This window comes from Salmo salar, chromosome ssa11, assembly GCF_905237065.1.
Source record: "Salmo salar chromosome ssa11, Ssal_v3.1, whole genome shotgun sequence".
In the NCBI taxonomy this organism is placed as follows: Eukaryota; Metazoa; Chordata; class Actinopteri; order Salmoniformes; family Salmonidae; genus Salmo; species Salmo salar.
Window position 1 is genome coordinate 3,014,221 of NC_059452.1, and position 13,551 is coordinate 3,027,771.

General features: G+C 41.4%; 1 protein-coding gene across 5 annotated transcripts in view; it reads right to left on the bottom strand.

The window, feature by feature from the left end:
* The window catches only part of daam2 (dishevelled associated activator of morphogenesis 2), a 247,030-nt gene that overhangs the window by 6,113 nt on the left and 227,366 nt on the right, over positions 1-13,551 (bottom strand). For all 5 annotated transcript variants that reach the window (XM_014126175.2, XM_014126170.2, XM_014126174.2 and 2 more), the window contains 6 exons: positions 12,637-12,743; positions 12,068-12,156; positions 9,336-9,504; positions 8,998-9,105; positions 8,621-8,681; positions 8,228-8,359 (listed from right to left, as the gene is read on the bottom strand). In XM_014126175.2, the coding sequence (XP_013981650.1) occupies positions 8,228-8,359; positions 8,621-8,681; positions 8,998-9,105; positions 9,336-9,504; positions 12,068-12,156; positions 12,637-12,743 (666 nt within the window). The remainder of the gene's footprint in view (positions 1-8,227; positions 8,360-8,620; positions 8,682-8,997; positions 9,106-9,335; positions 9,505-12,067; positions 12,157-12,636; positions 12,744-13,551) is intronic.

The window sequence follows — 13,551 nt, forward strand, 5'->3', positions numbered from 1 at the left end:
GACAGGCCACTTCCTGTAAAGGAATCTCTCAGGTTTTGACCTGCCATTTGAGTTCTGTTATACTCACAGACACCATTCAAACAGTTTTAGAAAATTTAGGGTGTTTTCTATCCATATGTAATAAGTATATGCATATTCTAGTTACTGAGTAGGAGTGGTAACCAGATTAAATCGGGTATGTTTTTTATCCAGCCGTGTCAATGCTGCCCCCTAGCCCTAACAGGTTAAATGTCATAATTCAAATTTCTCAAACATACAACTATCTTACACCCTTTGAAAGATAAACATCTCCTTAATCTAACCACGTTGTCCGATTTCAAAAAGGCTTTACGGCGAAAGCATAAAGTTAGATTATGTTAGGAGAGTACATTGACAATAGCTGTGTGTAATGTTTTGTCAATTCAAAGACAGGCGTCACCAAAAGCAGAAAACCAGCTAAAATTATGCACTAACCTTTGACAATCTCCATCAGATGACACTCCTAGGACATTATGTTAGACAATACATGCATTTTTTGTTCTATCAAGTTCATATTTATATCCAAAAACAACGTTTTACTATGGCGTTGATGTTGAGGAAATCGTTTCCCTCCAATAACCGCCAGTCAATCAGCACAACAAATTAAATAATTACTAATGGAAACATTGGTAAAATATTATATTGTCATTCAAATAATTATAGATTTACAACTCTTGAACGCAACCGGATTGCCAGATTTAAAAATAACCTTACTGGGAAATCACACTTTGCAATAATCTGAGCACTGCGCCCAGAAAAATACGCTTTGCGATACAGACTAACCGCCATGTTGGAGAGATCTAAAATCAAAAATACTATGTAAATAATCCATTACCTTTGATTCTCTTCATCAGATGTCACTTCCAGGAATCCCAGGTCCATAACAAATGTAGTTTTGTTCGAAAAAGCTCATAATTTATGTCCAAAAAGCTCCGTGTTGTTAGCACATGATCTATGCCCGCCGGACTTGTCTTCATAAACGAGGGGGAAAAAAATATTTACGTTCGTTCAAACATGTCAAACGTTGTATAGCATAAATCATTAGTGCCTTTTTTAACCAGAACATGAATTATATTCAAGGTGGACGATTGCATTCTCTTTTAAAACGTATTGGAACGAGAGTACCCAACATGAACTCGCGCGCCAGAGTCTAATCGGCCATCACCGTTCCAAGGCTCTTGTTCATTCAGATCTCACAGTAGAAGACTCAAACCACTTTCTAAAGACTGGTGACATCTAGTGGAAGCCATAGGAAGTGCTCAAAGATTAATAAACCCCTGTGTGTTTCAATGACATAGGCTTAAAGGTAATTCAACACATCAGGTATCCACTTCCTGTCAGAATTTGTCTCAGGGTTTTGACTGCCATATGAGTTCTGTTATACTTAGACACCATTCAAACAGTTTTAGAAAATTCAGAGTGTTTTCTATCCAAACCTGACCAATAATATGCATATTCTAGCTTCTGAGTTGGTGTAGGAGGCAGTTAAAAATGGGCACATATTTTTTTCAAAATTCTCAATACTGCCCCCTAGCCCCAACAGGTTAATAGCTGCTGCTAATTAGCACCCCACAAAACTCAGCGGAATGTGTCCTCTGTGGTAGTAAAAATCTTTTATGATGGGTAGAAGAGACAGGAGAGGAGGAGAAAGAGGAGGTGAGGGCAGGGAGTGCAATAAAAGACTGTGAAATGGTCTCTGCAAGTGGAGTTTTGGGTCACAACTTATTTAGGTAGTCCCATATAGATCTACAGACAGTTTGTTGATAGTTTGACAGTCTGTTGATAGGCAACTGCTTGGTAAAGTTAATGTAAGGGTTAGCTATAGAATAAGGGTTTGGTAAGTGTTAGGGTTAGGATAAGGCTTAACCTATGGTTAGCGGATAGTTAGTTGAAATGCTGTTGAAAGTTTTTGAACATCTACAAACCATGTACTTGGGACTATCGAAATAAAGTGTTAGAGGTTTGTAGCTGGCTACATCCCAATACTGTAAGTATTGTCATGACGTTGGCCTCTTTGAGTACAGGGAGGACAGTTGACCCCCTCCCCCCTTACACCATCCCCCAACCTACCTCCCCCCACCCAGGCCCTGCGTGAGGGGGTTGTAAAATTCCAGAGGAGAATCTTACAACCACATGGCCCAGTTGAGACACAGGAAATTCTTCCAACTCACAGAATTGGGGAACCGAATGACATTTGTGTTCTGGAGAAGGTATGGAAGATTGGTGAAGAATCCAGCTACGAACTGGTCCGCTTGGTACAATTTTGTGATACTCAGAAGAGACAATATAGCCATATTACCATAAAACGGTTTATATAATAGCCTCAGCCTTGAGACTTGCATCCACATGGTTGTATAGAATGTATTAATAAGGATAAAGCTATTTGTAATACATTGAGATGCTATGTACTGATGTTAATGTGATAGAATTGTATTTCTGTACCAAGCTTAACTCAGTCATCGGCACGCCCCCAGGGACACAGACAGGACCAGGCGTCATGTTCACTATAAAACTATACCCTGATCTACTTTCTTCAGACCCGGCCTCCACTCCATTGCGAGTTGGCCAATAGGTTTGACCATCCAATTCCTCTACTGAAAGTGAACTATACCACGTGGTTAACTTTTAGACTATCGATACCGACAGAATAAGAACAAGTCTTTGATATTAATTATTAGTCTGCAGCTAAGTAAATTATATCATTGAACGCGAAGACCAACGAAACATCCATTCTATAACGACATTAATGAATGTCGCTTTGAAAGATCCATTCTAACCGAGAGAGAGAGAGAGAACGCGGACAAAACTCTCCAACAGAACGACGCTCCAACAAGGATCCCGACGACACACTGAGCGTAAATATATATTGATTGCAATTGTTCCCAAATGAGTGAGCGTTCATGTGCAATTGATTAGCATGTCAATTGTTAATATTAATGAACTCTGTGTGTCTCCTCAGCTGACCGTTTATGACCCATTGTTCAACAGGCCGCCAGGCCTGTTAGCCCACTAGGGCACATTACTCTACCAATTCTTTGTGATGATAATTACTGTTTGTATACTTTCTGTGAATTACTTAGTTTAGTAAATAAATGATTTTAAGACAATTGATGTATGGATGACTCTTAGTAAAGGCTGGGTTCATGCAGATACAACAATTTACGACGTTTGGAATGAGACTGGACGCGAGGTAAAATACACCATTTAAACCAGAAGATAATCGGCCTATACTATAATAGAATATAATATATAATGTTATAATGTAGGAAAGTTATATTAGGAAAATTATAACTTTGGAATCTGAATATTTTCCTTGGTGCCCCGATCTCCTAGTTAATTACAATTAAACGAGTAATCAGTTTAATCGCGTGATAATAATTACAGGGAGTTAATTGATAAACATGTCTTCAGTTTAATGGTACCCCAAAGACACGACAGTATCCTCCTTCCTCGTTTCCGTTCCTTAATGACCGTGGATAGATGGAAAGGCTACATGGGCATCCACCATATCATTATCATTACACCCTGTATCATTACCATTTCAATTTTACCACTGCAACTATATTAATTTCACGACGGTTAAGGGTATTCAGATTGGTCGTCATGAAGGAAACAAGACAAGAAGAAATCACTTTAAAACAATTTGGACACTTGTGGGAACATAGGACATGTTGTGCTACTGATGAGAGTCATGGGACTCCTCATATAGTACAGTGGTCACCAATCCTGGTCCTGGAGCACAACATGGTGTGCAAAATTTTGTTCCAGCCCAGCAGTAAAATGCTTGACTCAATCGATCAACTACTCTTGAAATCTCTTGAAAAGATGCATGACACTAATAATGAAATCAATCAAAATCATTCAGGCCCTTGATTAGTATAGAAATCCTTCCTGAATCATTCATTTTTGGTACATTACCTTAACTCTTGGGGCAGTGAGGAGCCAGAGTCTTTCTGAATGACTAAGTCAAATTCTGCCCCACAATGGCTCCTTAGTTGGTGCCCGCTGCCCTGTAACTGATTCCCTTGCCCGTTAAGCCGACATTCCCGACAGCTTGTCAAACAGTTGTCCCAAAGTTCAAGCCTGACGTTCCGCTCCCCTTTCCCCCTTGGTGCGAGTTTATATAGCTAAGAATGTAGAATGTTGAGAGGTGGTTGTATGGTGTGGTGGTCAAGACGTTGGTCTGATTACCCCAACATTGTAGGTTCAAATCCCAGATTGGATGACCTTCCGTGTACATTCCGCTCCCCTTCCCCCCTGTGCCCAGCTAGCCTGCCAAATTTTTGGTGCAAGTTTGAATAGCTGCTGTGTACATTCCCCACACAAGCCAACACTGTGACGGCTCTCAAGGCACTACACTGGACTTTGTGCAAACTGGAAACCGCATAACTTTATTGTAGCTGGAGACTTAATAAACGAAATCTGAGGAAAACACTCCCGAAATTCAAACAACAACTTTGCTACTCGCTGCATGAAAATTCTTGACCATTGCTACTTTCCCTTCTGGGACGGCTACAAGGCCCTCCCCCACCCCTTTGGGAAATCTGACCACACCTCCATCCTGCTCCTCTCTGCCTATAGGCAGAAACTTAAACAGGAAGCACCCGTGGTAAGGACTGTTCAACGTTGGTCTGACCAATAGGAATTTATGCTTAAAGATTGTTTTGATCACGCGGACTGGGAAATGTTCTGGGCCGCCTCTGGGAATAATATCGATGTATACACTGACTCGGTGACTGGGTTCAACAGGAAGTTCCTAGAGGATGTTGTTCCACTGTGACGATTAGAACTTATCCAAGCCAGAAACAGTGGATAGATGGCAGCATTCACGCAAAACCACGGCATTTAACCACAGCAAGGTGACTGTACACACCCATGTTCCCAAACTAGTGCTGATCCCATTAGTCGACTGGTCGATAGGCTGTTGGTCGACCAACAATATTTTAGTCAAGCATTTGCAAAAAAATAAACATGTTTTTACAGCACGTCTTGATTGATGCCTGTCTCAGAGGACTAATCCATTGTGGAGGCAGTGGGGATAGCACACCAGTGTCACTAGTAGTACATTTACCATTAATTCCCATAATTTCTCATCTACAATGTTTGCTTGATTACTGCAATTTCTGTTAATGCATTCAATATATTATTATTACAGTCTTTTACAGTTCTCATTGTCGGAGTGGAAATGTTGTTTGCAGAGAGCACAACCTAGGCTTGTGGGAAACAGGTTTTGGTTTATTTCATTCCATTTACGAGTTATCAATTTATTAATTGTGTTTTGTTTGGAGCGCTCCTGTCAATGTTGAGTAAGGACACGCACCTGATTACGCATAGAAGTAGGCCTAGGCTACCTGGCCTGGGTGCAAATGTAGGCGTATAAGTGTGCCCATTTGGGGATTTGATAGTATTTCTGATTGTCTTAACTCACCACCGCTAATGAGCTGTGGAGCTTCTCAAAGTAATTTTTTGTTCACCTCAAACAGCAAGTAAACAAAGAAAGTTTTTACATCCATTGAAAAAAATCTTTCCAGCTCTCTCCATTTCGATAATCACTCTGCGGGAAAAAAAAAGATAATGTGGAAACGTCACGATATAGGCCTACATGATTACTTCTTATCCCTTGCGCAAATAGCCTACAGCTATGTCTGTCCGGAGCTCACTGGTTCAGGAAACTCTGAGGGTACAGAATATTTTATACAAAGTTGCAAGTTTGTTAGTGCAAGTTTCAGGCTGGGCCAAGTTGATAGTTGATACAATGTTTCAAGTAGCCAATGTGATTTATTTTTATCAGGATATTTTCTACCTGCAGGCTGCAATGTTTTATTAATAGGCTATTTTTACATGGTTGGCAATGGTAAAAGAAGTTATTTTTTAGATTTGTATAATGTTCATCGAGATTTACATGACAATGATTTTTACTTATTATAAAGTAAATGGAACTGTTCCACAAAAATGTGCATATGAAAATCATAACTTGCATGCAGATCGGTAGAAATGGTAAGATAAAGTGGTACTCAGGTGCCTACCCAGGTGGTGAATGTAGGCACCAACCCCTCCGCCACGCTGATCCTCAAGACGGGGGCCCCACAGGGGTGCTTGCTCAGCCCGCTCCTTTAGTCCCTGTTCACCCATGACTGCGTGGCCATACATGTCTCCAACTCAATCATTATCCCTTAGAGCCCAACGCTCTAAGGGATAAGTAATCATGTAGGCCTATTTCATAGTCAAGAACTTGTGGAACTTGTGGAACTTGTGGAAATCATTTTTATGTCTCTGTGTCCAATATGATGGAAGTTAGCAAATTATAACTTTGCTATCATGCTATCCACTAGTCCATCTGACTCTGGGGAAGTAGATAAAGGGCCTCATTGCCAAAATCCTGAAGTATCCCTTTAATAATGTTTACATACTATACATATATATCTACTGCTGTACAACATTTTGGATTATTTTGTGCTTGTTGAGATTTACTGCATTGATTGATGGTAACTAGGAACATAAGCATTTCACTGCACCGATGACATTACTTTATTTAATCATTAGTAAGCACTTCCCTGGAATCAGTTTCCCTATCCAAGAAGTGATGTCATCAGAAATAATCCTCTCTATTACTTTACTAAGACAGACAGACAGACAGACAGACAGACAGACAGACAGACAGACAGACAGACAGACAGACAGACAGACAGACAGACAGACAGACAGACAGACAGACAGACAGACAGACAGACAGACAGAACAGACAGACAGACAGACAGACAGACAGACAGACAGACAGACAGACAGACAGACAGACAGACAGACAGACAGACAGACAGACAGACAGACAGACAGACAGACAGACAGACAGACAGACAGACAGACAGACAGACAGACAGACAGACAGACAGACAGACAGACAGACAGACAGACAGACAGACAGACAGACAGACAGACAGACAGACAGACAGACAGACAGACAGACAGACAGACAGACAGACAGACAGACAGACAGACAGACAGACAGACAGACAGACAGACAGACAGACAGACAGACAGACAGACAGACAGACAGACAGACAGACAGACAGACAGACAGACGAGACAGACAGACAGACAGACAGACAGACAGACAGACAGACAGACAGACAGACAGACAGACAGACAGACAGACAGACAGACAGACAGACAGACAGACAGACAGACAGACAGACAGACAGACAGACAGACAGACAGACAGACAGACAGACAGACAGACAGACAGACAGACAGACATATTGAGGAGCCTGACTGGGTTGCCTGCACGTTGACTCATCCTCTCCCCAACACACACACATGCACACACAGCTCCGAGGCAAGCGGGTTAGATAGAGTCTGGCCTGGTGCACACTGAGGTTATTTTGTTTTATAGCAGCAAATGGAGCTTCGGCTCAGGCCTTTTCCTGTGACGTTCTAAACTGACCGTTTTTTCCCTCCTTTTTACAGTGCTCCTTGAACAAATAATTAGGAGTACAGACATTAACACAGATGGGGCTCTGTGATGGCAACGAGTGCCCTTCCCTCTCTTTTTCTCTCTCTCCGTCTGTCTCTTTCTCCCTCCCTCTTTCCATCTTTTACATGCACACATACACCACATCAATCCTCATGGCCATGTGACTCACCGACACACATACATAATCGAAAAATACTGCAAAACATAGCAACTGCCTTCCCACTCAAACATTCTCATTCGCATTCCACTACAACCCTTTGTCCCCTACTGAGTTCAAAAAGCCTTTCTCTCATTCCCTTAGAAGGAGGTTACAGAGGAGACCAACTGCATTTCAACAGGAATAAATCTGATAAACAGAGAGAAAAGAATTCAACATCGGGGTTCCCCGGCCTGTTTAAGTCAAATCAAATCAAATTGTATTTGTCACATACACGTGTTTAGCAGATGCTATTGCGGGTGTAGCGAAATGCTTGTGTTTCTAGCGCCAACAGTGCAGTAATATCTAACAATACACACAATCTAATGTAAAGGAATGGAATAAAAAATATATAAATATTAGTCATCACACAGGGTTGGAAAGATGCACAAAGGTTCCACTTTTCTCTCTCTTACCCACCACCAACTCCTCTCTCTCTCATACTGGTTTGGCAAGAGTATTCTGAATGTCCTTGTCCTACTTCAAAATATTATGATTAGGGCCAGGGTGATGGTAAGGGTTCAGAGGTTAACAGTTTCTACCTTGTCCTTGGCCTCGTTCAGAAGGTCTTCTAGCTCAGAGAAGCTGAAGCTGGCCACTGTGATAAAGTCCCCCACCACGGGGACAAACTTGTCCCATCGGTCTGTCGTCCTGCTCTGCTGGTACTGCAGCTCCTGAAGGGGGAGAGAGGGATGTTATCATTTCACTTTCTTTTTCACTCACTTTTTCTGTTGTTAGTCTTTGTAACATACGCTCTTGTATGCACAGAAAATGTCTTAATTCTTTCTTTTAAGTGAGGGAGGTATTACATAGGAATGTGTGTAGTGTGTGTGTGTAGTCAGTAAAGACAGAGACAGTCGCCAGATGCGCGTCACAAGCACACACATATAGACACACACAGACAGACACACAAACACAAATGATTGACAACTCACCGTCTCTATAGCCTTCAGTCCACTCTTGATGTTGTGTACCTCTTTCTCTAGCTCAGCCAGACTGGTTTAGAAAAGGAAGACGTTCAGATGTCAGTTATTATTTAATCCTATCCCACTATGGGTTAAGTATATTGGGGTAATAAGGCATAATCTAATTCTAGATCTGTGGCTAAGAGCAACCTCTCCCTTGAGCTCCCATAGAGCAGCGCCCTACTTCAAATAGCTTTTGAATGGTACCTCAGTAAAGTGGAGTAGGATAAAGTTGCGTCTAGACACTGATCTAAGGTCAGTTTGTGCGCGGCCTAATGGTTAAGGTTAGGATTCGGTATGAGGTAAACTGATCCTAGATCTGTGTCAAGCAGGTGGTGGGTACTTACTTGACTTTGGCTGCCTCAGGTATGCTGAGCAGGTCCTGCTGGATGTGGAGGATGTCAGGGTAGTTCTTCTCAAAGATCATGATTAGGTAGTGCAACATGGTGATGTTCCTGTTTCAACACACATTAGAATGGATAGTGAGAGAACACATGTAATTGAGAGAACACACATGTAATTGAAATCACTCTCTCTCACACAGAAAAAGACACTTTCTCTAACACACTTTCTCTCACCCTTACAAACACCCTCTCACACTCATACATTTGATCTGCAAATCTCTGCCCACAATCCCTCCCCGTTCGTGCAACCGTTAGCTAACCCCTCGTGTGCCCGCTCTGACCTGTCTATGCTGGACTTGGTGTCTGCGATCTTGTTGAGGGATGACACCTTGAAGCCGTAGGCGTTGCCTCGCTGACCTTTGTTCATGAAGTTGCCGAAGGCCAGGACCACCTCCAGGGTCTGAGTCAACCTCTTACTGCGGACCACCTCCTTAGAGGCACTCAATATGGCTGAGAGAGAGGGGGGTTGAGGGAGAGCTATATGTGATAGCTATAACATATTAGACTACATTTAACAATGCTAGACATGAAGTCCATAGTAGATGACGGTTCAACTCAAGCGAGCGAGAGAGAGAGAGAGAGAGAGAGAGGGTGGGGGGAACAATTGCAATGCATCGTGATAGCTTTCACAGACTGCATTCAACAACAAAAGACATCCTTAGTAGCTAAGGTTTGAACCTCAAACTCTGCTGAGAGAGGGAGAGAGAACAATTGCAATCTTTTGTAATAGCTATAACATGGTGAAGATCTCAAATGCATACTCCTTGCATCCTCTCTCATCTTCTCCTTCTCAAAACCCATTGGATAAGAAAGCCAGAAGTCCTTCCCCTCTGATGACCTCCTCTAATGGGTTATGAGAAGGAGACGAGGTGAGAGGACGCAAGGAGTATGCAATTGAGATCTTCCCATGGACTACATCCATGACGTCTTAGCTGAGGGTTCAACCTCAAACTTCAGTGAGAGAGGAAAATTAACAACGTGTCACGATAGCTAATACATAGACTACAATCATTATGCAAGATGTCCATAGTAGCTAAAGGGTTCATCCTCACATGCAAAGGAAGGAGAGCGAGTGTTTCTTTGACTTAAAAGGAACAAAACCACAATACAGATCTACGGAGTACTAGTAGAACAAAAGCCATCCCCATCCTAATCTATCTCTCCCTGGAGTGAGAGTTGGCATCACAGAACAGGCCGCATCTCTTCAGAGATCTCTTTCTTCACTTTAAAAGATCAATCTGCAGCACAAACAACAAGGCTGTTATCCCGCCACTGTTTTGGTAAATAGCTGAGAGATGGGGCTGAAGAAATGCAAGGACAGACCATCCATGAGACCTCTCCACCAAAAAAAAACTAAGACAGAATGCAATTAATACAGTAACATGAGTGGAGTTCAGGAGGGTGCAGATTTGTTCCAGATAGAAATGTCTCCTCCAGAGCAGAGATGACCTATCTGACAGAGGAGGATGTATATTCTACATTATGTATTTATATCTGAATGTTCGGTTGCATTGAACCCCATACACGACACAGGTCAGGTGGAGCCAATGTGGTTGTGGGGATACTTGAAATGAGACACAACATCATCCCCTGCATAAGGACTTCATAACACATTCATAACCCAGACATAATACATTCATAAGAAGTACATAAGCAGTTCATAGATGCTTCATAGACATCAACAATCTGACCCCTTGACGTTTCCTTTACTCCTATCTACTTCCGACAATGACAATTGTGAAGGGAGCAAAATCAGGTTTAGTGAAAAGGTAGAGAAGAACCTTTTCACACTGTCAGAGCCACCTACTGTACTGCAAAGAGTGATATTATTTAAAAAGCCATTGTCAAAATACACCAAATCACCAAATACTTCCAGACACAGTATTAAGCAGACATTCTGTGTAATATAGACATAGGCAATAGTTACATGACTGAATCATGCTTGTACAATATCTGCCTCGTTCCATTCCAGAACCCACAAACTGTCCTCATCCTGCATGGACATCATGGAGAGGGTTTGAAATAAATTCCACTGAGCGTGTATAAAGGCTGCTTATTTCCTCCATGAAAAGTTGTCTCTGAGGTTATGATAGGATTACTTGTCTTAGATCTTATTCAAATGTTATTAAAGTGTGCATGTCTTAATGTCATAAGCCTGAGTAGAAACCTCTAAGGTAACTTCTAAAACAAGCGCAAGCACACACATACAAGGTCACATTCTCACACACGCACGCACAGTCAAATCACAGACAAATACACACACACATTCTCACGCACACTCTCTCTCACAAATGCACGAGCACACATATACACATCTGTGTACTGCATGCCTTTTGCTGGAAGCCTTTACCCATGCAGCACTTAGAAGGGAACAGCAGTGTTTATGAGAACGCCTCTCCCCTCTCAAAAATTGCCAGCTTTCCAAAACATCATCCCTGGTAACTTCACTCTTTATTTCAACCGGAGAAAAAACCAAAGTCCGGTCCAAACACACACATGGGCATGCACACATAAGTTCACGTGCACGTGTGCACACACACACACGACTCACACATACCGTACACACACATACGCTCACAAACACACGTACGCGCACAAACACAAAAAGCTCAGAGAAATGCTTTGCTAGATGTCTAAATAACAGACTTATTGACAATTCCTCTCCTCCTACTAGATCTTTCTCTTCAGTGTGGTTTCACCACAGATAACTAGGGCCTTTTTATTTATAATAGTCTGATGACTACTCTCCTCACATTTCCTCTGCTATTTCAGTTCATCTATAGGAGTCTTTTCAAGAACATTCAATGTACCCAAATGAAAAAAAGTGAATCCGAATGAAGATATGCTCTTTGGCAGAGGCTTTTGTCTATAGCAACTTATCAGTGAGTGCATACATTTTCGTATGGGTGGCCCCAGAGGGAATCAAACCCATTACCCTAGGGCCATAGACTTACTAACTGAGCCACACAGGACCACAGGGCCCGAGTGTCTTTGACTAGCTACTCAATTGTACCTTCGACCTTGGGCTTGGTTTCCGCCAGGCGCTCTGCAAACTTCTTCTTGAAGTACAGGGCCTGAAGTCTCTGCTGGTAGTGGTCAATTCTAGAGGTGGGATTAAAGAGGGGATGAAAGGGATGGGATAGAGAGAAAAAACACAAAACAAAAAATATCCTTGCAACATTTACCTGGAGCTAATGCTGCAGATAGCAATACTGGGTGATTTGAAAAGTCATAGTCAATCGATCAATAATATAATAATACTTTTAGCAAAAATGTTTATCTTTAATTTACAATCTGTAGAAACTATGAGAATAGAAAGTTCATAACTTTTGTGAAGCATCACAGCACAGTTGAAAAATAGATGGCAAATAGAAATCCAATATGGATGGTGTTGAGGGATAGATGGGAGGGGTTGAATGGAGCTAAAGGGTGGGACTAATAACAAGATAACAATTGTAAAATATACTGTCTATAAAATGTATTTACTGTAGGTTCAGAACTTTTGTGAAATAGCACAGTTAAAAATATATGGCAAATAGAATCTCATTGGAAATGGGGTGTTAGCAAAATGTTGAAGCTCACCTGCTCATCTCGAAGAGGAAGCGGTCAGCACGGGCCATGCGCTCCAGCTCGTGTTTGTGCTCTTCCAGGAGGTCAATGTCACTCTTTTCAGGGACAAACTTCAGCAGCTACACAAGCACAAACCCAGGAGGAACTCAAATCAAAACCCAAGTTTTCTTATAATGCATCTAAGAAATGTAAATGTAGTTAGCAATACACGATTGATTACTTGAATTTGCATCCCTGCATTTATATCATCATTTGTGTAATTTTACTGGTTAGAATAGTTCTGGTTCATTCCCAAATACATATGTTATTTTTCTGTAGGCCGCAGCTTTTGTGTCTGAAAATGACAGATTGAGCTAATGGGAGTAATCCTTATAGACGGATGATGGTCAATTGAGATGATTGCCCATCAAAAAACGCACAATATGTCTGCCTTTGTGCTGTAATCACTTTTGTATAAAACAAGTTGACGTAAGTTTAACTTTTGACTGACAAAAATTGACAATTGATTAATGTATATATGATTTTATCCATGTTCCTGCATCTGTGTGGCCGTAGCTTAATCTACAGTTATGTACAGTTCCAGTCAAAAGTTTGGACACAACTACTCATTCAATGGTTTTTCTTTATTTTTTACTATTTTTTTTACATTGTAGAATAATAGTGAAGACATCAAAACTACTAAATAACACATATGGAATCATGTTGTAACCATAAAAGTGTTAAACAAATCAAAAGATATATTATATTTTAGATTCTTCAAAGTAGCCACCCTTTGCCTTGATGACAGCTTTGCACACTCTTGGCATTCTCTCAACCAGTTTCACGAGGAATGGTTTTCCAACAGTCTTGAAGGAGTTCCCACATATGCTGAGAACTTGTTGGCTGCTTTTCTTCACTCTGCAGTCCAACTCATCCAAAATCATCTCA